At 45.5% G+C, this 25,746-nt stretch overlaps 3 protein-coding genes across 5 annotated transcripts in view; 2 read left to right on the forward strand and 1 right to left on the reverse strand.

The window, feature by feature from the left end:
- Positions 1–11,941, forward strand: part of LOC115844438 (RNA-binding protein 38) — a 94,847-nt gene extending 82,906 nt beyond the window's left edge. Inside the window, exon 4 of the mRNA XM_060284786.1 lies at positions 11,686–11,941. Within this exon, the coding sequence (XP_060140769.1) occupies positions 11,686–11,941 (256 nt within the window). The remainder of the gene's footprint in view (positions 1–11,685) is intronic.
- The window catches only part of LOC115844499 (transcriptional repressor CTCFL), a 28,183-nt gene continuing 5,625 nt past the window's right edge, over positions 3,189–25,746 (reverse strand). For 2 of the 3 annotated variants that reach the window (XM_030841620.2, XM_030841619.2), the window contains 7 exons: positions 25,514–25,647; positions 22,294–22,414; positions 21,468–21,617; positions 19,130–19,290; positions 15,634–15,816; positions 8,058–8,181; positions 3,189–4,655 (listed from right to left, as the gene is read on the reverse strand). In XM_030841620.2, the coding sequence (XP_030697480.2) occupies positions 4,507–4,655; positions 8,058–8,181; positions 15,634–15,816; positions 19,130–19,290; positions 21,468–21,617; positions 22,294–22,414; positions 25,514–25,647 (1,022 nt within the window). In that variant the 3' untranslated portion in view covers positions 3,189–4,506. Of the gene's footprint in view, positions 4,656–8,057; positions 8,182–15,633; positions 15,817–19,129; positions 19,291–21,467; positions 21,618–22,293; positions 22,415–25,513; positions 25,648–25,746 lie in introns of those variants that run through there. The other variant, XM_030841621.2, reaches the window with a different exon arrangement.
- Positions 13,131–25,746, forward strand: part of PCK1 (phosphoenolpyruvate carboxykinase 1) — a 58,495-nt gene continuing 45,879 nt past the window's right edge. The window contains exon 1 of the mRNA XM_030841614.2: positions 13,131–13,264. The gene's annotated coding sequence lies outside the window, so the exon portion shown is untranslated. The remainder of the gene's footprint in view (positions 13,265–25,746) is intronic.

Genomic DNA, 25,746 nt, shown 5'->3' on the forward strand with positions numbered 1-25,746 from the left:
GTCATGCCGGGTGACGCTTCAGTCTCCAGGGCTTGTCCCAGCAGAAAATGTTCCAGGGATTTCACTGCTAAGTTGGGCACATCCATTAATAAAATTTCAACTTCCTCTAGCTCCTTCGAAAGACTCCTACTTTCAAATATGAGCTTTTTTATTTAGGGAGTTGGCATCAGGCTTGCTAATGACACTCTGTGGCCAGGACAGAAAAAGCCTAGTTGTTCCTATAGTCCATTTAAAATTGAGTTTTGACAACTGGGGCAGCTGTACTTAAACCCTTCTACACCAGCAGCAAACCTTGGGCGTGCCTGTGTAGTGAAACTCTTTTTCTGCTTAAGATAAATGATTTAACTGACAACATATTTTTATATTGTTGAAAAATCCTAGGATCCTTTTTTTTTTTTTGTGGTATGCGGGCCTCTCACTGTTGTGTGGCCTCTCTCGTTGCGGAGCACAGGCTCCGGACGCGCACGCTCAGCGGCCATGGCTCACGGGCCCAGCCGCTCCGCGGCACGTGGGATCTGGGGCACGAACCCGTGTCCCCTGCAACAGCAGGCGGACTGTCAACCACTACGCCACCAGGGAAGCCCCCTAGGATCCCTTTTAGAATTATTTTGTCAGCATTCACCGACGATTTCAATGCCATAAGCATGTTACTCTCATTTGTAGGGGGTAAAGCGGTTCTCATGCTTTGCAATACTAGATGATCTTCTCTCCAGAAATTCATTTAATGTTTTCAAATGGCCATTAAGTGAAAGGGTTACCTCGGAAAAGGTTAAACACAGCTTTTCCAATCAAGTTACTGACTGATGCTGATTGATTTAAAGTAATTCATTGTCTGGCGTGCTGTTTTCTGTTATTACTTTCCTGACACTTATAGTTCAGGCCTTGGGATACAATTATAATAATTATCTGGATGAGTCTTTTAATCGGCGACCTTTGGACTCTTCAACCAACTGTCACACTTCATTAACAGGAAATGACATCACGTGCCGGCGGTCGTCTGGCTGCTTCTCTGAGGAATATTCCACCATGAGCACTATTTGTAGTCTTCCTATATGGTCTCCCGTGGCTGGCTCCCAGCCATGGTGGCTCAGTTAAGAGGTATTTTTTCCTTTACTGCATTTTTTTTGTCTCAACAAGCATGGTGAGCATCCCGTATAGTACTTACCTGCAACTGCTCAGAAAAACCAGCACGTATGTCTTTTGACATCCTAAACTGTGCATACTATAAAAGACAATGATTTATGGAAATGAGGCTCCTCATGGCAGCCATGCCTTGGAAATGAGACAGAAGCTACTCAAGTAGCGCCGTAACGAGGCTGCCCCTTAACATCTGTTTTATCTGATACTCAATTAAAAATAAACTGCAATAAAAAAATTGGGGAAATGTAGAAACAGTCGGTTTGATAAGCCAAAGGTCTTAAGGCTGTTCATTGAACATGTTTAAGTATAAATAACACTGCCCACTCAAGACGGATCGTCACACAGGATACATCCCCAGGGGCTGTTCAGTAAGATTATCAACGGTTAGCCAAATGCGTAACTTTATACTGGAAATAATACCTGGAGAATGAGAAATTCCTGCCATTTTCACAAGGCTGTCGAACTTCATAATGTAAGCTGCTTGACGGCCATCAGGACTTAACGCCCCTTGTGGTCCCAACCCTTTCAGTGTCTGATCTCAAACAATAGAGGCAACAGTCATGCCTCAGGTGTGTTTCAAAAGCATCCTTTATATAGTAGAACTGTTGTCAAACCATGTTGTAATTTGAACACCCTTGCCCCCAAAAAGAGGCATTAAATTGTGCAAGAAGTGTCCATTCTAGAATCATTTCCTGCTGGATTCGCAGAACTATGTCGAAGGCGGTGTCTCTCTGGGCATCCTGACCCCGGGGCCACGAGTGTCTTCTCTTCCAGGTCCTGGAAAAGCCCTTTTCTCACTGAGCAACCTCAAGGGCCAGAAACCCTCCTGTTGAAGACACAGCTTTTTACTCACTTTTCTGTGTTGTACGAAAGTGATCAAATGAATCGCCAAGACTGTTATGACTTGGGTTTGTTAACTGTCTCCAAGGTCTGGCGTCCGTCTCCATGTTTGAAAAGAAAGAAACCACTGCCCTCTTGTGGAGACTGGTGTCATTGCTCCTGTCACAGAAGTCAAAGGTATCAGGAATTTCTCCTTTGATCCAGGCGTCAGTGGGAATCTGGGCATATAACGGAGTCAAAGCCGAGCATCTGAACTTAATTCTACCCAACAGCTCATCCAGATGTTATACATGCAAAACACTGAAAATTACCTATGAAAGACTGTTTCTGGGGAGTTTTTGATGGTGTCTACATACCAACTGGGCTTACATTTTCAAACCATGTTTCTTATGTTATCTGTTCTTTTTAAATTAAAAAACTTACATGCTAGTAAAATACATGACATGACGTTTAGCATCTTAACCATTTTCAGCATACAGTTCAGTAGTGTTAAGTACATTCACTTTGCAACCAATCTCTGGAACCCTTTTCGTCTTCCCAAACTGAAACTCTGTCCTCATTAGACAATAATTCCCCTCCCCCACCCCCGGCCCCTGGCAGCCACCATTCTGCTTTCTGTCTCTATGAACTTGACTCCTCTAGGGAGCTCACATAAGTGGAATCATACAGTATTTGTCTTTTTGGGGCTGGCTTATTTCACTTAGCAGAATATCCTCAAGGTTCATCCATGCTGTAGCAGGTGTCAAAATTTCCTTCCTTTTTAATGATATTCCATTGTATGCAGAGACCACATTTTGTTTCTCCATTTATCTATCTATGGACATCTGAGTTACTTCCACCTTTTGGTTATTGTGAGTATTGCTTCTATGAACATGGGTGTACAAATATCTCTTCAAGACCCTGCTTTCAATTCTTTTGGGTCTATCCCCATACTGCTGAATCACGTGGTGATTCTATTTTTAATTTTTTGAGGAACCACCATAGTGTTTCCATAGAATCTGCACCATTTTACATGTCTGCCAACAATGCACAAGGGTTCCAGTTTCTCCACATCCCCACCAGGCAAAGAAGACGTGTTTTTAGAACCACCATTCACATATAACAAAGAAAGGCAATTTTAAGTCATTTTATTTTATTGAGTTTTGCAAAAACCTCTTTAAACAACAGTCAAAGAATAAGAAACTACTGCAAAAGTTCAAATAGGCCCAATTATAGCATACAACAGACCATGGGGTTAGTCTTATTATGTGATTTCAATTAATTCACTGTCATAAAATGAATATACTGCCTTTCCTGCTGGGAAATTGCTTCCATATGTTCACCTGACATGGGGCTTCTGAACTTGGGGTATTTTCACACCAGATCAGCATTTTAAGAATTTGAATTTAGTCAACTAGATGGGAGAAATTCTTTCACAATGCATACATACATCAAATTGTATATCAAATCATCACAAGATACACGTTACAGTTTTATTTGTCAATTATATCGCAATAAAGCTGAAAAAAAAAAGAATTTGAACTTAGGACCTATCAGTGATTTTAAAATATGGGGTGGAGGGGAGTTCCCAGCAAAAGCAGCTGCTGAGCTAAAAAAAGAAGAAAAATACGACTCAGTATAAAGATAAATACTAGTTAATTCTAAGTACTAAAGAGGCATTTCATGTGCTGCTCGAATGTGGGAAAACCTCTTTGGCGTGGCCAAAAAATACTCATTATAGGTGCTCTAAAAAAGTACCAGTTCTCTGCAAGTACACATTTTCATTATCAGATTTTTCTGTTTCTTCTCACTCGGCCAATTATTTAAAAAATATAAACAAAGGCGTTTTAGCAAAACAGAAGGGTGACAAACTGATATACTAATAAGCTATAACAGAATGTAATGGGGGGACTTCACACCTGCCGAAGAAAATTAAGCGAGCCCTGCTGATCTGCCCCAGTAAAAACAATTGCTCATCCCTTTCCAGTCTAATGTGAGGTTTCTCTTTTTCTACTCAGTTTTTAAAAATACCATTAGGATCCTTTGCATTGAATTTAGAACTAATTAAAAGTATTATGGTAGCTTTAAATTTTATGGATAACTCATTTGTATAAAAAAGGACATAAAATTAGTCTTTTATGTTTAAAACGCGTAATATCAGAAATATCACGGGTGTGTACAATCCAACCTGTAGCTCCCCAGCTTCGCCTGTCTGGTGAAGCACTAAGTAGTCTACGTCATCATGGAAATGACTATTATCCAAAAATCACTGCTCATTCATTGGGGGTCACCCTGCCAGTATCAAGTGAATGAATTCATAGGTCTGAGGTTTCATCCTCCAATTCAGGATTGGGGCCCTTTATCAAATACCTGCAGTGTTTCTGAAATACCCAACTGAAAATAGGCAAACAATTCTAGGCACTACCACAAGCTCTGGAAAAACTGTGACCATCCGTTGTCATGAATTTAATTGTTTCAAAGACAGTGCTAAACCCTCGTAACGCGCGTTAAGAACGACACGTTGTCACACCGAACCTGGACTCCCCATCAGTTCTCCATCATGGCCAGGATCACCTCACGGGTCATGTCTTCATCCGGGTCCTCGCCTCCAGCCATGGCTTCTCCGAAGTCGATGGGAACCAGCCCCCCCGGGTACTGCTCTCCGCTCACCAGGGAGGCCTCCTCAGCAGCGGCTTCTTGGGGAAAAGGCACAGCGTTGGCAAATTTAAAATAAAGCAGCCACGAAATCAGAATTGATAAACGCTGCGATTGTATTTTGGAAACAATGGCTGAATTTTTAGCGCAGCATTTTAGAAAACAATACTTCCATTTATAGGACAGTACAAATACCCTGATCTCAACTGTTTAAGGCAGGGCTTCTCAACCCCAGCTTTAAGGCAGGGCTTCTCCACCTCAGCTCTGCAGACATTTAGGGCCGGAGGGTTCCCTGCTGTGGGAACCTGTCCTGCGCACCGTTAGGTGGTTAGCAGCCTCCCTGGCCTTGACCCGCGAGGTGCCAGAAGCACCCTCCCCCAGCTGTGGCAGCCAGAAATGCCACCAGACACAGGCACCTGTGCCCCGCTGAGAACTGCGGCTTGAGGTGAATGCAGATCCTGTGAGTTACTGGCCGGACGGCTTACACAAGTCTTGTCCTGGTGCCCACAGAATGACACTGATGACATGAAAAAGGCCAGCTGCTCTCGGGACACCTGTCCCATCAGCTAATCAACATACCCCGAGTCACCTCTGGGCCAAGCGTCCTGCTAGGTACACACCATGAGCCACACTCAGATCCGTGACCATCCCTGCCCTCCTTCCAGCAGCTTCTAAACAGTCAGCCCAACTTTGGGAGTCTCAAAACAGAGGCTCACATCCACATCCAACCCCCTACCCATTTTCCAAATTCCTCCCCGAGGAGACCCGTGGAAAGTCACTGACGAGGCACCGGGAATGAGAGACAGAGGGCCCCGCGCAGAAGAAGGCTGTTATCGCATGTGACTTCAAACTTGTTGCAACATAGTTTTGCTTACGGTTCCTTGAAGCATTTGGGAGGGGGGAGGGGGGAGAGGAATAAGACTCAGGCCTTGTGTACGAAGATGAACACAAGAGTCGCGGAATAGGTGCCGTCTGACAGTAACTTGCAGAAATCTACCGAGGACCTGGTGGGGGACACGCTGACCCACTGACACAGCAAAAGTAGAAATGAAACGATGACCTGGAGGATGTAGGTTCAAAAAAAACCCTGAAGTGCAAATCAAGTCCTGTTTCTGGCTAATACAAGTCAGGTTACTTGTCTCAATTCACACTTTGCTTTGAATACGCAGCTGACCCTCTTCGATACGCAAAACGTTTTAATATATCCAGTCTTTTCATCCCCGATTTTTAAAACTGCAAGAGTTTTGCCCTTTCTGCCCTTCTGGCTCACGAACAGTCAACGCCAGCCGTGTCTCCAGGGTCCTTCCCAGAGCTCGTCGACAGAACGGTCCTGTTTCAAAGACTAGTGTAAGTAAATGGGGGAGAAGGCGCACGTGGGGACCTACTCTTCATCATTAAAAAAATTTTTTTCTGTTCTTTCAATGTCAACGTCCAGAAAGCACGTTGGGGAGAGGTCAGCTCAGGATTAATGAGGGTGAGGTGCTGCCCCGCAACTGCAGAGGCCGGTGCCCAGGCTGGAAGCCCACAGGCTTGAGCAATGGAGGGGCCGAGGGGGCAGGGGAGAGGGGAGTCCGTGGGAACAAGAGGGAGCAGAGTGGAGCTGGGAGTCCTGCCGGTGTATTTATTTTTTCTCAAGACACAAGTATATTTGAGGCTGTCGAGAAGGATCTGGCTGAACCGGACGAGCTGGCCTCTGGGGAGAGAGAAGAGAAACGTGGAGGGGTGAGCAGGTGGGAGAGGTGCCACGGGGTGTCCACGGGAGCCCGGGGTGGGCTGTGGCCTCTGCCATCCAGTTCTCCACTGGCGGACGGCACGAAGGCCTGGGGTGTGGGGCTGCACTCAGGATAAAAGGGACCACGTGTGAGCTCTCGGTGGGACATGGTAACTCCTGCAGGAGATAAAACAGGTGCTCCAGAGATGGGCCGTGGGTGCGATTCTGGATGGTTGTAACTGAGCTGGGCAGCTGGGCACCGACTGAGGACCCCTAGGTCCTGCCAGGTAACCCGCCCTCCAGGACCTGGCTCCCGCGATGCCTCCAGAGTTTGAGCTTTGCCAGGTGGGTGAGACGTGGAAGAAGAACCAGGGAGTTTGGCATGTGGACAGTTACTGAAATGAGGGACGCTGCACAGAGGGGAAAGGGACGGACTGTAGGACGCCCTGTTAAACGTGAGTTTCCGATAAACACTGAATCATTGCTTAGCATAAGTTTATCCCAGAGAGTGTGTGGGATATACTCAGACAACGAAGTTATTCATTGTTTATCTGAAATTCAAATCTAACTGGGCGTGTCCTCCACTTTATCTGACAACCCTTGGAGGAAGGAAGAGGCTTCCAGCTCTCCGTGGGAACATTCACAAGTCCAGGATTGGGGCTGGAATCAAAATCTAGGGAATTTAAAGGATGAGGATGCCATGCAAACATTTTCCATTTGTTTTTGCTGAAGGTTGCCTTGGTTTCCAGTCACACTCTAAGTCTAAGATTCTCATACGAAAGGAACAGAACAGCTGCACAGGAGCTAGGGCCTCCCCCGCGTGGAGCAGAACCTTCCACAGGGCCGACAGCACACGGACAACCCCTGTGTTAACCTGGGGACTCACATCTGCTCCCTGAGGCTGGAGGGAAAAGACTGACGCCTGGAGTGGGTTGAATGGCAGCCCCGCAAAAGACACGTCCACACCCTAACCCCCAAACTGAGACTGGGACTTTATTTGGAAGAGGGGTCTTTGAACATGTAATGAAGGCCCTCGGGATGAGATCATCCTGGATCTTCCAGGCAGGCCCTAAAGCCAACGACACGTGTCTGTATGAGACAGAAAAGGTGAGACGCAGATACAGGGGATGCGCCCACGGGCGGACAGAGGCAGAGACGGGGTGATGCAGCCACAGGCCCGGGGCGCCTGGGCCACCGGAGGCCGGAAGAGGCAAGGGAGGGTGCCCCGCCCCCAGCCCGCCCCAGAGCGTGCAGATGGAGCGTAGCCCTGCTGATGGCCTTGATTTAGGGCTTCTGCCTCCAGACCTACGAGCAAATCAATTCCCGTTCTAAGCCACCCAGCATGTGGTCATTTGCTGCGGCAGCCCCAGGAGATGGACACAGGCCCATAGCTCCACCAGGCACAGGGACGGTCCACCAGCACGACCAGGGACAGCGGGGGCACGTGCAGCGTCATCGCCTGGCTCTCACGTCCCGCCAGGACCCCACGTGACGGGGGGTGTGGACCCACCGGGGTCCCCAGGCTCACTTCCTCTGCGCATCCTCCCACTTCACCAACCCGCCCGTCGGGGCAGCAGCAGCAGCAATGGCTGCTGGGAACAGGCGCCTGCTGGGGTCGGACACTTAGGGTTTCTGGATGCGTCCCCTGCACAGCAACGCTCAGCACCCAGGGAAACGTACAACCAGAAAAACCACCGTCAGAATAAAACCTGATTCATTTAACACGAGGTACCGTCTTCCTTGGCTGTCTCTTTCGGGTTGGTCGGCTTCCTCATTTTTGTTCGTCTTCCTTTTTCCGAGGTGGTTGGCTTCTCTTGCCTGGAGCCACACTTTTTCAAGTGTCTCTGCATGTTATTCTGCCGGAGAAAGGAGAGCACAGGGAAAGCCAGCATCACTGGGAATGGCGTGGAAAACCCACGGCTAAAGAGACGGGAAGCGGGGAGGAACGCGCGCCTCGGGTAATCTTGTACAAAAAAGATGGTTTTTTTAAAGGTGACCCTTTTCCGTTGTGTTTCGGTCTAGCCGAAACCCAGCTTATTTTTAAATATTTTTAAAGTCATGGACGTCAGTGAGAAGACAAAATTCATTTTCCTAGACTGCTTCTACTGAAGTGAGGCTTGAAAAATTCAATATACCCTCGATTTTATAAAAATCAGTAATATACCATGGGCATTTTACTGCCCTACCAGCTTCCCTCCAGACCCCCTATGCATGGAGGTATTAAGACTGTACAACATTTGGAATGAAAAAGGCAGCTCAGAGCTTTCCTATCGAACCTAGTAACGATATATTTTTGTCTATGAACACGCAGGATGGTTTAAAATAAGTGAGAACACTTACACTAAGTCCATATGCTGAAGTAAGATACTGGCGGCATGTCATTAAATATGGTGATTATATAAAATGTGACCCCTAGTTTCCACTGAGACTTCAGTGTGGTGGTCGGGGCTGTCCTGGTGCGTCGGGGGAAGCGGAAGGATCCATATATAAGGGGGGGGGATGGTATTTAAATTTCTTCCATTTTATGCTTATCCATACGGGTTGGCAAACTGCTTTTGAGCTACAACGGCAGACTTGAGTAGTTGGGGCAGAAACTGGTCTGTGAAGATGAAAATATTTACTCTGGCCCTTTACGGAAAAAAGCGTGCCAATCCCTGGTTTATAGGATGACGAAGTATATAAAACCAAGCCTTTTGGAGTCAAGGATTCCTTTGTGAATATGATAAAAAGCAAGGCTCCTTCCCCAGCAACAGGCACGTGTATCTCCACACACAGTCTCCCTACGACTTCACAAAGTTCATGGTTAAGAACTCCTGACACAAGTTTGGATGAGCAAACAAAACAAACAAAAACACATCCAGCCTTTACAAAGTAAGTGGGGTAAGATTTTAAGTAAACCTATGGACATTGACGGCCCAGGGGGCAAAGTAATAATACAAACCTCTGTGTCAGGGAAATGTTTCTCAAGAGAGGAGGTGCCCAGTATTCTGAATCCAGAGCAGGGGGTCCTTACTGGGGAGGAGAGGGGTGGCCCTGTGACATTCTGGTCTAGAGATACCCTGGGACCACTGTGGGCTAAAGAATGGAAGTTTTGAATCCTCTACTTTTTAAAAATTAACTTGAATTTGAGTATCCAGATATACTTTCATTTATTTGTCTATGTTTAAACACAATTTTTAAAGAGCAGTTTTAGGTTCACAGCAAAATTGAGAGGGAGGTAGATTTTCTTCCCTACAAATCCTCTGCTGTCTGCCTATTCTTTCTTCCCCCAAACCCCAGCCCCAAGCGACCGCTGGTCCTCTTACTGTCTCCACAGTTTTGCCTTTTCCAGAGCGCCACAGAGCTGAAATCACAGTGTGGAGCCTTTCCCGACTGGCTGCTTTCACTTAACGCACATCTAAAGTTCCTCCATGTCTTTTTTTTTTAAGATTTTTTTGATGTGGACCTTTTTTATGTTTGCTCTTTCTAAAATATTAATTTGAATGTTTATTTCCTCTTTTACTTTTTGTATTATAAACTCATTTAAAGCTACAACTTTACAAATATTGACGAGCTAATCCTAAAATTCAAATGGAAACGCCAAGGACTCGAATAGCTGTAGTTTTGGGCTGCATCCCATTAGTTTGGACACGCGCTATTCATAAGTTTTAAATATAATCTTAATTCTATTCTTGATTTCTCCTTTAGTCCTAATCATGTTATAAAAAAGGGATTTTAAATATTCAAAGTTGTATTGCTGATTTCAAAACAGTTTTTTGCAATGGTCAAAAACATGATCTTGCAATTTCAAGTATTTTGGAAGTTAAAGAGAAATCTGAGGTTTTCTTTATGAACGATTTTGATAAAATTTCTTCCAATTCGTGTAATGTCCTGCCCCGTAACGTTGAAAGTAAATACTAACTTAAGTTTCTACCATCTAATTGTTATACTTTGCCCACTGTGTATTGTGAGGCTAAGAATGAAAACCAAGTATTCAGTCGGTAGTTCTTTCTTTGTGTCTGTACCATCAAATCTTTTTTAGAGAGAAAAGACACAGAAGTTTACTAGCTATTCTTAACGAAGAAATAGCTTCACTCCACTCGCTGTCATACAACATCTGAGAATTTTCAACAGGAAAATAAATGGCTGCTCTCATGTTCAGAAAGGGGAGATGTGAGGAGAATGACACCATTTTCATTAACCTGGGACACTCAGAATCCTTTACCCCACCAACACTTGCCGCAGTTCTTTTTGTATTACCGTGTACACTATGAATTCCTAACACAGGAAGCTAATGCAAAGCATACTGTTGTCGTCCTGGACAAAGATAATGTGCTGGTAACAATGTCACTTCTTGTATCTACAAGTTCAGCGAAAGAGATGAAAGGGACACCCATTCCTCTTCTTGGGAATCACAAGTTGAATAGAAGTATTCAGTACTGGTCATGCTAGGTCTCTAAAGAACTAGGCACACACAAACCAATAAGTAACCATAAGTCCATAAATAATCATTATTTCACTTAATTGAAGTATTCACTCTTTCTAGATAACATCCTCAAAATAGTTTTTTTTCTTTAATATTAATTTTTGTTGTTGTTGTTGCCATTGGTTTGTTGGTTTCAGATTACCATAAACTTTTGTAACTTCTCTTAAAAATAAGAGTAATAATTTTCCAACTGTAATGACTAAACATTTATGCCACGCTAAATTATTATATTAAAAACCTGCTTTTTAAATTATATAAAGGGAATTAATAAGAAGTTCTCTAACTAAAAAAATGTTTTTAATTAAAAAAAAGAAGAGTAACAACAAAAAAAGAGCGACAATGTTAGGGAACTAATAGATTTAACGATCCTCAAAGATATAACTCCAACCTTATGAATCCGGCGTCCTTAGGGCTAGCACAGAGCCTGGCACCTAGTAAGTTCTTCACAAATTTGTGTTAAATGAGCATATGTGGCACTGTCCAAATGATGCAGTTCCAGAAAAAGCACTCTGGCGCCATCCGAGACAAATCATATACTTGCCGCGTGGTTAAGGTCCCTTGACTTATCCGGTCCTCTACCAAAGCTTTTCTCTCCATTCTTGGAAGCCCTTTTAATCCAATTCTAGTTCTCTGATGCTAACATTTTCTTTACAATCTACTAAAGAAGGAGGAGTCGGAAAGGGACAAGGGAGAGGAGGGAAAAGAAAAGAAAAGGAAGGTATACAGACCACGAAACTTCTCCACCGTCTCCATCTTACTGCTGTTTGCTCACAATGAGCCATCCAAAGTCCAGGAGGTTATGGTCTCTACAGGTGTTCAATCAGGCGTCTCACTGTTGATGTGGACCATTTTTAAAGCCTTTATTGAATCTGTTACAATATTGCTTCTTTTTCAGGTTTTGGTTTTTTGGCTGCGAGGCATGTGGGATCTTAGTTCCCCGACCAGGGATCGAACCCGCACCCCCTGCGTTGGAAGGCAAAGTCCCAACCACGGGACCACCAGGGAAGTCCCTCTCCGTGTCTTTTCATGGCTTGATGGCTTGTTTCTTTTTAGCGCTCAGTAATATTCCACCGTCTGGATGCTCCACAGTTTGTTTATCCATCCACCTACTCAAGGGAGTCTTGGTTGTTTCCAAGTTTGGGCAATTATGAGTAAAGCTGCTATAACACCTGTGTGTAGGTTTTTGTGTGGACATAAGCTTTCAGCTCTTTTGGGTAAATACCAAAGAGCACGACTGTGGAATTGTGGGGTATGAGTATGTTTAGTTTCGTAAGAAAGTTCCAAACTGTCTTCCAAACTGGCCGCCCCATTTTACGCTGCAACCAGCAATGAAGAAGAATTTCTGTTGTCCCACCTCCTCACTGGCGTTTGGTGTTGTCTGTATTCCGGATTTTGGCCATCCCAATAGGTGTGTCGTGGTATCTCATTGTTTTAATTTGCATTTCACTGATGACATTATGATGGGGAACAATTTTTCATATGCTTATTTGCCATCAGTATATCTTCTTTGGTGAGGTGTCAAAGTCCTTGGCCCATTTTTTAACTGGGTTGTTTTCTTATTGTTGAGTTTTAAGTGTTTTTTTTTTTTGCGGTACGCGGGTCTCTCACTGTTGTGGCCTCTCCCGTTGCGGAGCACAGGCTCCGGACGCGCAGGCTCAGCGGCCATGGCTCACGGGCCCAGCCGCTCCGCGGCATGTGGGATCCTCCTGGACCGGGGCACGAACCCCTGTCCCCTGCATCGGCAGGCGGACTCTCAACCACTGTGCCACCAGAGAAGCCCTGCCTACTTTTTCTGTTAGCGCCCTTAGCATATGAATCGTAGTTTTAAGTTCCTGGTCTGATAACTCCAACATCCCTGCCATTCCTGATGCTTGCTCTGTCTCTTCAAATTGTGTTTTTTGCTGTTTGGCACGCCTTGGAATTTTTCTTTTTTTTGCATAAAAGGAGCTGCTGTAAATAAGCCTTTAGTAATGTGGTGGTGTGGGGTGCGTTCTCCAGCCTGTGTTGAGGGCTCAGCCTTTCCGTGAGCCTGTGCCTCTGGGCTGTGGTTTCTCAGTTTCTTTTTTCTCCCCTCTTGGGTGGGACAGAATGTCTAGAATGGGGTGGACTTGGGTATTTCCCTTCCCCAGGTCAGTCAGGCTCTGATAAAACCCCAGCAGATTAGGCACTGGTTAACTAGTCTACCCCTAGAACAGGCCTCGGTAAGAAGAATGGTTCCTTTTCCACTCCCCCTGCAGGAAGCAGAAGGAGATTTTTTTGTTTTTGTTTTTTAGATATTCGCTGTGGGAACCTTGTTAAACTCCTGGTGGTAAAGCTCACAATATTGTGGGGATCCCCCTATGACTGGATCCCCCTGCACCTTTCAACACTCAGTTGTCCACGCCGAGCCTCCAGCAATTCATCAGTGACAGCTCTGGTTTTCCTACACCGGCACTGGCTTCCACAGAAGTTCCTGCTTCTAAGTCTCTGCTCAGGTAAGAGGGAACTCCCTGCATTCACCTGTCTGTGTCTCCAAGCTTGCGGGCAGCAGTTTGCCCTGTGGCCTCGCCTCTTTTACGGATCCTAAAGAGTTGTTGACTTTTCACTCTATTCAGTTTTTTACTTGTTAGGATGAAGTAGTGACTTCCAAGTTCCTTACACATGGAACCAGAAACGGGAAATCCCTTTCTTTTATTTCTTATAAACAGCTTTATTGAGATATAATTCCCATGCCATAAAATCCACCTGTTTAAAATGTATACTTCAAGGTTTTTAGTTCATTCACAGAATTGTGCAACTATCCACCACAATCAATTTTAGAACATTTCAAAAAGAAATCCTATACCGTAAACACTCTGCATTCCCCCTCCTTCCAGCCAGGCAGCCACTGATCTACTTTCTGTCTCTACGAACTTGCCTGTTCTGGACATTTCATCAAGATGGATCATATAATATGTAGCCTTCTGTGTCTGGCTTTTTTCGAGGTTCACCCACGTTATATAGCATGTATCAGTGTTTCACTTCTTTTTGTGGTTGAATAATATTCCAGTGTATGGGCGGGCCACGTTTTATCTGTTCGTTAGTTGATGGACATTTGGGTAGTTTCCACTTTTTGGCTATTATGAATAATGCTGCTGTGAACATTTGTGTACAAGTTTTTGTGTGGCCATATGTTTCAACTCTTTGGGATACATGCCTAGGAGTGGAATTGCCGGGTCACATGGTAACTCTATGTTTAACTTTTTGAGGAACTGCTGGACTGTTTTACAAGGTGACTTCACCGTTTAAAAATCCCACCAGCAATGTATAACAGGTTCAGTTTTCCCACATCTTTTATTATCTGCCTTCTTTGATCACAGCCATTCTAATGGCTCGTCCTAGGGGTATCTCACTGTGATTCTGATTTGCATTTCCTTAGTGACGAATGTTTTCATGTGCCTATGGGCCATCTGTATATTTTCTTCGGAGAAATGTCTACTTAGATCCTTTGCCTGTTTTTAATAGGGTATTTAACTTTTTATTATAGTGTTGTAAACATTCTTTCTATATTCTAGATGCAAGTCCCAATGTGCTTTCTTGAATGGAAGGAGAAGTTTCAAAACTTCTGACTTCATGTTCTGAAGGATTCTGTGAGGTTGGCTTACTCTTTACTCTGCTTTCTTGTTTCTCACACCAAAGGGCAGCTTCTTTACAATTTTAACTCAGTATGAATGACACTGTTTTTGGAGCACTGCCACCGACCGCTTCTGTTTGAAATTTTCAACTAATAGCATTAACACTCCAGAACTGTCCCACACACTACCCAAAAAACACAACTACCCTACCATCTTCCTCTAAGAGAAAACATAGTTTTTTCCATAAAAATAGTCAAGTTCAGATAATTCTAAACTTTTATAAAGTACAGACATCATCTAGGGATCTAGCTAATCATCTGTGGTGGCTTTAAATGTCCACAAATTCTTTGGCGCTCTTTCTTTCAAAAGGGACTTTACCCCTCACCCCTTGAATATGGGCTGAATTATATGCTGCATTTCTAATGAACAGAAAAGTAGGGTCGTGTCACTTCTAAGATTAGGGGACACTGTGGCTTCCTCCTTGCTCTCTCTTGCTCTGGTCACGAGGACACTTGAGCAGCCCAATGGAGAGGTCCACGTAGCGAGGAACTGAAGCCTCCTGCCAACAGCCATGTTGAGCACGCCATCTTAGAAGCGGTGCCTCCAGCTCCAGTCACGCCATCCAATGACTACAGCCCCTGACAACATCCTGACGGCAACTCACGAGAGACCCAGAGGCAGAACCACCCAGCTGAGCCACTCCCAACTTCCCAACCCACAGAAAATGAGAGATACAAATGTTGGTTGTCTTAAGCCACTACGTCTCGAGGTAGTTTGTTATGCAATAGATAACTAATACGACACCTAGAAAAATAAAACTGAAGAGTAAGTGTATTTCTGAGCACAGTACCGAGAGCCCTATTCTAAGAATATCTACAAAACATATTAAAAACTGCATTCTCTCTGTGAAGTAGCCTAAATCTAATCCACAGGGACAATTTTTAAAATGTTACCCTAAAAGCAGGGGTTCTTGGTAGATTGTCCGGGAGCCTGAGAACTCCCTAAAGCCATTCGCAAGATTCTGTCTGCAGGAGTGTCTTTTTTCACGGAAGGGAAACCACATGTTTATAAGATTTTCAAGAGTTTTGTGACTCCAAAAATCTAATAACCACTTTCTTAAGGCATGACAGATGCTACCTTAAATCCTGGCAAGTTTCTATAATCAGGATAAAACTGCCCAAGTGTGACACCGTGCCTGGGGGCACAGGGATCTTTTCAAGGAGGATTTATTGGGACTTGAGGGAGCTTACCAAGCGGGTAAAGCCTTTGCCACACCTGGGGCATTTGTAAACAGTCGGGACGAAAGTTGTATCATGGTATTTCTTGAAGTGCACGTTTAAAAGTTGCTTCTGTGGGAAACGTCTATTGCAGGAGAGGCAGGCAAACGGCTTCTCTCCAGTGTGGGTACGTATGTGAACTGTCATATGACGTTCCTAGAAGGGAAGGAAAACAAATGGCTGAGCTACTGACAGGGATTCTTTAGCATCAGACGTTATTTATTGTATACCTTTTTTTTTTTCCTCCCCAAAGATGTGTGCATTTTTAAGAAAAAACAAAGCAAACGCATTCTTGACACAGCACTGCCGTGGAAGTAGCGCGGTCTGGCCTCTAGGAAACACGCTTACACAGTCCCTGCCATCAGGTTACCAAGTTCCAGGATTAATCCCAGCTGGTCCTACAGTCCCAGGAGGGATGGAGTAGAACATACCTCGGGGAGTGAACCCGTCATCCATTTCCCCTCCCAAAGAGCTTATGTATTTGCAGCCCTATTTCTATAATTATTTGCCATGATCTGAGTTTACAAAGGGCAGATGGAACCTGCAAACTTGTAAATCTATTGTTAGAGTTTCAACTCAGCAGACTTTTGGGGTCTGAAGGACATTAAGCATCTAAACATTTTCCCGGCTACTTCCTGATAGTGTTACAAATCTTCATATCAATTTAAAGGCATAGTGGGGGACTTCCCCAGTGGCACAGTGCTTAAGAATCCACCTGCCAACGCAGGGGACACGGGTTCGAGCCCTGGTCCGGGAGGATCCCACATGCCGCGGCGCAACTAAGCCTGTGAGCTACAGCTACTGAGCCTGCGTTCTAGAGCCCGGGAGCCACAACTACTGAGCCCATGTGCCACAAATACTGAAGCCCGCATGCCTAGAGCCCGTGCTCCGCAACAAGAGAAGCCACCGCAGTGAGAAGCCCACACACTGCAACAAAGAGTAGCCCCCGCTCACTGCAACCAGAGAAAGCCCATGTGCAGCAATGAAGATCCAATGCAGCCGTAAATAAATAAATTTAATAAATTCCTTTTTTTTTTTAAAAAAAAAGCATTTGGGTGAAAATAATTGTTCTTGGCAAAGAAATCGCCAAAAATTTTAACTAAGATTTATATGAGTAAATCATTTGGGGCATCAGGACAAGAATATAGAGAGAGCCAAGGAGAAGTACACATTTTATTTGTTTTACTTAAAATGGCATGATTATTCAGATGGAATATACGACCACTTCTGCATTACTGTTAATGCCCTAACTGATGGCCTTCCTTGCAATCTTTCTCTCATGAACATACACCTCCCCGCCACGCACCTTTCAGCTCATTCCTCTCTCCCAGGTAAGCCTCACCTGGTCTCCTGCTGGGAGTTGTGGTCCAACCTGGGAGGGCTGCTCTCCAGGACCAAAGCGGCTCAGTGCACCCAGCAGTGCTCTGGCCTCATCCCTGGCCTCCAGGTACCCCTGTCTGCTCTCTGCTCCCCAAACACCTGGGGCTCTATCCTCCCTGGGACCACCTCCCAAGTCTCATCCATCTTCCAGGAAGCTCTCTTAGCTGATTTACACAAATTTGAGCCTGAGGCATCCAAACAGTCTAAACCTCAAAATCTACGAGAAAAACTCACTCTCCTTTATTCAAAGCATATGCTATTTCTAGCCCACACTTTGAAACACAAGAAGAACTGACCTCCACCTTTGGTGACCAGTGGCAAGGTATTCACAGTAGCACACGATGCTTCAAAACCGCTGTTCGGTTCTTCAGCTTTTGGTCTTAGGACCCATTATACTCATAAAAAATCATGGCCAACTCCATGGAGCTTTTGTTTATGGGGATGACATCTATTAATATTGACTCAATTCGAAATCAATTGAGAAATTAAAAATATAAAAAATATTTATCAATTCATTGAAAAATAACAACAAATCAACTATGTTAACATACCTCTGTAAATGTCTGTTATCTATTTTTTAATTTTTATTTATTTATTTATTTTTTGTGGTACACGGGCCTCTCACTGTTGTGGCCTCTCCCGTTGTGGAGCACAGGCTCCGGACGCGCAGGCTCAGCGGCCATGGCTCACGGGCCCAGCCGCTCTGCGGCATGTGGGATCTTCCCGGACCGGGGCACGAACCCGCGTCCCCTGCATCGGCAGGCGGACTCTCAACCACTGCGCCACCAGGGAAGCCCTATTATCTATTTTTTTAAAAAACAAAAACACTAATGTCTCGCCTCATATATGAGATGGCGCTATTTGGGACATACCTGTATACAAAAGTATTTGCTGTTTACCTGAAATGCAAATTTAACTGGTCATTATCTATTTTTATTTCTAAGTGTGGCAACCTTATTCAAAGGAAATAGCTTCTGCCTTCGGTCTGCAGGGGTGTGTTCTTGTGGCCGAAATAGATGAAGAACATCTGCTCTCCCAGATACGTAGCTGGGAAAGGGAGCAGAATTTTTATAGTTTTTCTCAAATAATTGTGGGTATTCTTCTCTATTACACCAACATTCAACAAGTGGTGATTTCTTAAAAGTTGGTTAAAATGTGGGGCCTGAAACCACACCAGTGAACTTTTTGTACTTTGTTATGTTAAAATGTGCTGATCTTTTTATACTTTGAATGGATCTTTAACCCATGCGTGATTTTGTAAATAACATGCGTGATTTTGTAAATAACAGGTGGGTCATTTGGAAAACATCAGAAGCTCTGAGTTATAAAGAGCTTCTAGGTGTTGAGTACATACTATTAAAAATGCTTTCTTAAAATCACTTCAGTCTCATTTGAAAAGTCTTAAGTATTAGAAAGCTGCCAGGTTCACGCTGATGGATGTAAGTTTTCCAAGTGGGAACTGCTTTCTTGGCAACCCATTTTCCTTGACGTGGCAGGATCACTTCATTGGCTTTCAAGAGAACGTCTACCAAATACCCAATAATGGAATAAGTAGAGTTTGTCGTCTGTTCTTTCAAGAAAAAATAGTGATGCATGAAAAGGTGGCTAGTTGAGCTGGCAACTCAAAAGTCCCACAGATGCCTCCTCCAGATGACCACCGTGCTTTGGAGGACAGCGGAGGTGCTTTATGCCAACTTCGTAGTTCATCACGCAGACTATTAAAAACAGCATTCAGGGTCAATCAAGATGGAATAAATTGAATAACTTTCACGGCTTTGTCAAGGACATTCTTAAGTAAACTGCCCTTCCTTTTTGCTGCCAGTGCACGAAGAACAAGAACACAGTGGTCCTGCTTGGTGTGGCCGCACTGACTCACGTTAAAGCAGCTCCACTGTTCTTGCACCATCAGTGCCAATGTCACCTAGTGAAAAGGGCGAATAATGTGTTGGCATTACAACTAGTTAATAACAGTGATCTTGATCTTATGATCCTGATCGGTTTCAAGGACCTCTAGGGGTCTGTGAGCCACACTTTAAGAACGCTTGCTTTCAACTCTCGGCTCCTCCCCCAAGTGCCTGAAACACAGTACCTGCTTGCAGGCGTAGTTGCAGTGTTCACACTTGAACCTCTTCTCGTTTTTGTGAGTTTTCTGGTGCTGAATGAGAGCATAGCGCTCGTGGAAGACAGCAGAACAGTAGCGGCACTTCATCTCTGCAGCTTCGTACGTATGCAGCTTGAGCAAATGGACACCTAAAAGAGTAACCGAACATCACGTGGGAGAATAGGGTTACTTTCCGTGAGGCCGATTTCCCCCTACGCTCCAAATAGGGTTTCTCACCCTTGCTACTACAGGCAGACCTCGGAGATATTGCGGGTTCCGTTCCAGACCATCACAATAAAGTGAATCACACGGATTTCCTTGTTTCCCACTGTGTATAAAATTTATGTTTATGCTATACCGTAGTCTATTAAGCGTGCACTAGCACTATGTCTAAAAAACAATGCACATACTTTAAAAATACTGCTAAAAAATGCTAATCATCTGAGCCTTCAGCAAGTGATAATCTTTTTGCTGGTGGAGGGTTTGAAATATTGCGAGATTTACCAAAATGTGACATGGAGACCAGAAGTGAGCAAATGCTGTCGGAAAGATGGTGCCCACACACTTGCTCAACGCAGGGTTGCCACAAACCTTCAATCTGTAAGATACGCGGCAGCTGAGAAGCACGAGAAAGCGAAGTGCAATAAAACGAGGTCTGCCTGTATTAACGCTTGAGGCTGGCTCATGCCTTCCTGGGTGGGTGTCCTGTTCTCTGCAGCATCCCTGGCCTCTACCCTCTAGTGCCAGTAGCATCCCTTCCTCCCCGCCTGTGACAACCAAAGTGCCTGCAGACACTGCCAAGTGTCTCCTGGGAGGTAAAATCGGTCTCAGCTGAAACACTGCGGCCCTAAATGCATGGCACGCTGACACCTCATCGTAACATTCGTTCATGTGGAGCCAAGCGCCAGCTAAGCTGGGGCACGTCGGACCTGGCGTGTTCATTTAACAAGCACTTGGAGAACCCTACGGTGTGGGCGGGCTTTGCGGATAATGTTAAGATGGTTCTACATAACGAAGATATAACTTCTGTATTCTGGCTTAAAATAGAAGCCCCGACGTTCTGTTAGAGGCCAGTGCTCTGTTTTTCCCTACGTCGTACTCGAGAGGCGCGCTCTAGGATAGTTTCGGCTCAACTAAGTCCAAAGCGTGGTGGCTTTGTGGTCCTTTGTGTGAGACGTCTCTGCACCTCATACGTGCCGACTCGGTCATTTAAAGAGCTTGGTGTCTCATATAGTGACAGGAAGGAAGACTTAGCTTGTGTACAAAGCATCTTACGCGTATATGGAGGTATAGGGAGTGCGCCACCGACTTGGATGGGACATGACCTGTATTTCTTTGCCGTGGTGTCGGTAATGTCCTTTCTTGGCAACTGGCTCAAGACTCTTGTGCCCTACGGGGTCTCACTGGGCTGTGTTTTGCAACTGACAAAGGATCTGGACGCAAAGTTAAGACTTCATGAAACACCTTCACCCTTTCAGAAATGTTTGCAAATGTTTGTGCCTCTCATCTCCAGAATTTCTCTGGGCAAACCAGGGACTCTATTTCTGCCGACATATTCTGAGTGTCACAGTGTTATGTGTTTTAGAAAGAAGAAAATGAGAGACCAGGAACCCCGAAACAAAGGAGAGGGGCTGGTTCACTCACCGTCACCTCCACCACCGCCCCCGGCTAAGTAGGGCCGGTTTCCTCTGCAGGCGAGATACAATCCCAGCTCCCAGTCTGGCACTCGGACCTGCTCAAGGTGCCTCGTACTGTTAGGGGGGTTCACCTTGTCACAGGACGCATTTCACGTCACATGAAGCGGGCTCTTTTACTGAAGCAAGTTCCTTACGGAAAGAACCATGTCGTGCTTCCACCCTCGGTTCCCAGAATTGTTTGGGGTCACAGCAAGGGTTTAAGAAAAATTTGCCGAGTGTCACGGGAGAGATCATTTAATAGAGAGTCAGAACCTGAAATCAGGCCACCTCCTGGCACCTGGTCACGAGACTCTGGGGCAGTTCGCTTTTTGTCCCTTATCCGCTTCGTCATCTGTAAAAACAGGCCCACTATGGAATAAAATAATACCCGGGAAGCCCTTTAGGAGCTCAAATGCCCGTGAGAGCTCATCTGTGTACCTGGACCGGGCCTGGGCCAGACTCTGAAACTGCACTTACGAGATCTAGCCACAAGATGGCATCACAGCACGTCCGGAAAAAAACCAAACACACACCCAGGAGCAGCACCTGAATCCCGCTGCCTCCCTGGAATCAGGCCCAGGGCTCCACAGGCTTCCCGAAGAGCCGGCCCACGGGGCAGCTAAAGGAAGTTCTCTAAGCCAGACACTCACGCAGGTCGCTCTTCCTTGCAGTGACGGTGTCACAATGCGGGCACTGGTACTTGGGGACGTTCTCGCCATGCTTCTGCAGGACGTGTATCTTCATGGTCCCGCTCTGGGTGAAGCGTGCGTGGCAGATGTGGCATTCGTAGGGCCTCTCACCTGGAACACGGATGACAACAGTGACCCTCCGCCGAGGGGCTTCACCCCGAAACCCCTGGTGCTCCCCAAAGGACACCTGGGGCTGAAAGCCTTTCTTTCCCCCCCAAGACTCCCTTTGCAACTCCTTTCTCATATGTTTAACCCCCAACTAGGGCCAGGTCCCTAAATCAAGCCCGGACAACGTGGTGTCCAGCTGTGTGGACGGCAGCCCAGATGGGCGACTCTCCTAACATCTGGCGGTACTCACAGTTCAAGACCCACACCTAGTTCCTACCCTCGGCGTAAAGAACCCAGAAGCACACATAATCATAGTCCTTATAAAACAAAATATAAAGACGGTGCTTTACGGAATCAGTACACTTTGTTTTTTGTTTTGCCTTAACGTTGAAGGATGAATTAAGGCGCCGACTTTGAAAAACCTGGAAAACCTATGGGAGCAAATAGTTGACGGTGTTTACTCTTCACAGTGGGGTCACCACGGGGTATCTACGTGCTGTGTTTACGTGTTGAATTACGCTCCCTCAACGCTAAATAAATGCAGAGGCAACATCCCTGTGTCAAAACTTCACTTTGACGTTCGACCTCTAATTCTGCACCGAAGATAACTTTGCCAAGGTCACTTGTAAGAAGGAAACTACGCTTTACTTATTTGGCCTTAAGCGTGAGGAACTTTTACCGGAATGCGTCCTCATGTGCCGTTTCACCTTGCAGGCGTCTTTGCCGGCGTAGCTGCAGAGATGGCACTGAAAGGGGCGCTCGCCCGTGTGCGAACGGATGTGGCGCTTCAACTTACTTGCCTGATAAACAAATGAAAGATATTTATTGCAGCAGAAACTCCAAACTTGTGGCGTCTTCGATAAACCAGCGTTGTAAAAGATCTAAACGAGTCCGATCTTAACAGCAGAGCCTACCTCCCACCCTGGAGAGAACCTGCTAAAGCCACTGCCGCTTCCTTTCTGCAGCGGATGACGCTCTGCATTTGATGTGTGTGCGTAAGACCCTCGGGCGACAATGAACAGGGACGTTCAAGAGACTCTCACCTCAGCTTCACTTTACAAAGGAAAATGGAAATCTAGCTGCTCCCTGGCATCCACAATCTTATTTTCATTTCTAAGGCAACGGCCTCTCAATAGCTGCAAAGTTTCGATCATGCTGCGGAAGTGCAGAGGCCAGAAAATTGTTTGCTTGCATACCAGAGAAACTTGAAAACGTGAGCTCTTGAATGGACCGACATCTGTCGGAGGTACTTCACAGTTCCAAGTTCTGTGGACCCTAAACGGCCCAGGGACGGAGGAACACCTTCCTTGCCATTAAGAATAGATTCTACGCGGGGACTTCCCTCATGGCGCAGGGGTTACGAATCCGCCTGCCAATGCAGGGGACACGGGTTTGAGCCCTGGTCCGGGAAGATCCCACATGGTGCGGAGCGACTAAGCCCGTGCGCCACAACTACTGAGCCTGTGCTCTAGAGCCCACGAGCCACAGCTACTGAGCCCACGTGCCACAACTACCGAGCCTGTGTGCTGCAACTACTGAAGCCTACATGCCTAGAGCCCGTGCTCCGCAACAAGGGAAGCCACCGCAATGAGAAGCCCGCGCACCGGAACGAAGAGTAGCCCCTGCTCGCGGCAACTAGAGAAAGTCCAGCACAGCAACGAAGACCCAACGAAGCCAAAAATAAACAAATAAATACATTTATATATAAAAAATAAGAATAGGTTCTACGCGGTAGCAGTTTGTAAGAACTTTTAAGTAGAAGAAAATACCTTCTAATTTGATTAATTACGTATCATAGGCAATTAGTTAAAGGGCAAACATGCCCATTTTATCATGTTTTGGGCCTACTGTAGTGACCTTCTAGGACTGTTCTTATTCTGTATTCACTTCTTTCAGGCTCTTTTCTACCTTTAGCAGAAACAGAGGTAATGAACCACGCTTGGGCTACAGACGTGGGAAAGCCCTCAGCAGCCTGTCTGTGATCTCAGGAAGGCTCCACTTGGCCTGGTTCCCTAATGTGCAGCAAAAGTACCCAGAAGCCTAAAGAACATTCAAGAACAAAGGAAGACTCGGAATGGAAAACAAGACCCAAACCAAAAAATTTAGCTTAGATTTTTAGAAGAAGAAAAGATAGCTTTGAGTGTATCAGAAAGCAAAACAAAAGGAATTTTAAAAACTGTAGCATGAGAGGTTTGAAAAGCGGAGTGGTGTGCATGATCAAAGAAGGCTGTGTGTAAACCTTCTCTGGACGGCTTTGAAAGGTAGGAGGGGGAGGGAGGGGAGTTCAGAAGTTGGGGTACTCTGCATCCCAGCTTCACACATGCCTGCTGGCATATGTGTAAAGGGGTGGCGTCAGGTGGGGGGCTTTGGCTACTCCCCCTTAGAGCAGACCAGCATGCTAGGACTTGGAAGATGCAAAAAACAGGGTGAGGGCAGAAACAGAGGGTCCATATGTTGAGGTCGATCCTGGAGAAGGGTCTCAGCGAACGTGGGCAATTTGTGCTGAGAACTGGCAGGACACCAACCAAACGTCTATTCTAGGCGTAGGATTCTCAGATGGCTTTGTTTTTTGAAACCCTCATTTTGTGTTTTCAGCGTACAGTTTCAACCTTTAACTCAGATGACAAATAATTTTTGAAAATAGTTATAGCAAAAAAAAAAAAAATTTTTTTTTTGGAATCAAATTCTGCCGTCTGTGAAATTTCCTAGTTGATGAAACGCAGTTTCATCACTGCTGTATTTAAACTTTAGCCATCCCCTTTAACTCAGTTCAATTCAAGCGTATCGTCCTTTCCCAATGGGGCTCAAAATCAGGACCCAGCATGCGCTCTGCTAGATAGTGGAGTTCTTAAAGATTAATTGTACAAAAGTGACACTCAAAAGTAAATATAGGGCTTCCCTGGGGGCGCAGTGGTTCGGAGTCCGCCTGCTGATGCAGGGCACACGGGTTCGTGCCCCGGTCTGGGAGGATCCCACATGCCGCTGAGCGGCTGGGCCCGTGAGCCATGGCCGCTGAGCCTGCGCGTCCAGAGCCTGTGCTCCGCAACGCGAGAGGCCACAACAGTGAGAGGCCCGCGTACCGCAAAAAAAAAAAAAAAAAAAAAAAAAAAAGTAAATATACCGTTCTGTTGTTTCACTGAGGGTGTGCTAAATCTGCTGGAAGGTATAAAGAAACTGATCTAGTTGAAATGAACATGACTTATAACTGAAGATTTAACAAGTTGGCCTCTGTCATTAAGAGTGGAAATGGCCACGTTTAAACCTTTTTTTTTTTTTTTTTTTGCTGTACGCGGGCCTCTCCCTGTTGCGGCCTCTCTCTCCCTGTTGCGGCCTCTCCCGCTGCGGAGCACAGGCTCCCGGACACGCAGACTCAGTGGCCGTGGCTCACGGGCCCAGCCGCTCCGCGGCACGTGGGATCCTCCCAGACCGGATCACGAACCCGCGTCCCCTGCATCAGCAGGCGGACTCTCAACCACTGCGCCACCAGGGAAGCCCCGCCATGTTTAAATCTTTAAGCACATTGCTTTGTATCAAATCAAGTGCCACTGAGGAAAGCTCAAAACTCTCAGCGAACATTCAGATTGGGTCTCTGTTCTGTCAGAGCAAATACACTTTGATTTTGTGGAACGAGTCCTACAGAGAATGCAGGGTAGAACTTATGAACAAATATGAGAATTATTTCTCCAGGACCATATGTTATTTGTAATTTGTACAGCTCTGCATACTGCTTTCCCTAGTCAGTAATCAAAGAAATCACATTTAAAAAATTAAATTTAGGAAACAAAATGAGTATTGTTTCCTGCAGAGATGTTACGAGAGATTCTACTGGTAGTTTGACTTACATGACTGTGACAGCAGCTTCTTAATACAACACTACGAAACTTGAAGAGTGAACTTACCTCTACGCTAGCGTACTTGCACATGGAACATTTAAAGGGCTTCTCGTGAGTGTGTTTATAACGTCTGTGTCGGGCACGTTCTCCACTGGTGACAAATGCCATGTCACAGTCACCACACTTGTAGGGCCTGGTTCCTGTAAGATCACATCGTTTATTCTTTCAAGCAAGATTTAGCCACACTTTTCCTAGGGAATCATAACTTATTAATGACACTCAGTCTCAAAATGCTTTAA

This window comes from Globicephala melas, chromosome 15, assembly GCF_963455315.2.
Source record: "Globicephala melas chromosome 15, mGloMel1.2, whole genome shotgun sequence".
Taxonomy (NCBI): domain Eukaryota; kingdom Metazoa; phylum Chordata; class Mammalia; order Artiodactyla; family Delphinidae; genus Globicephala; species Globicephala melas.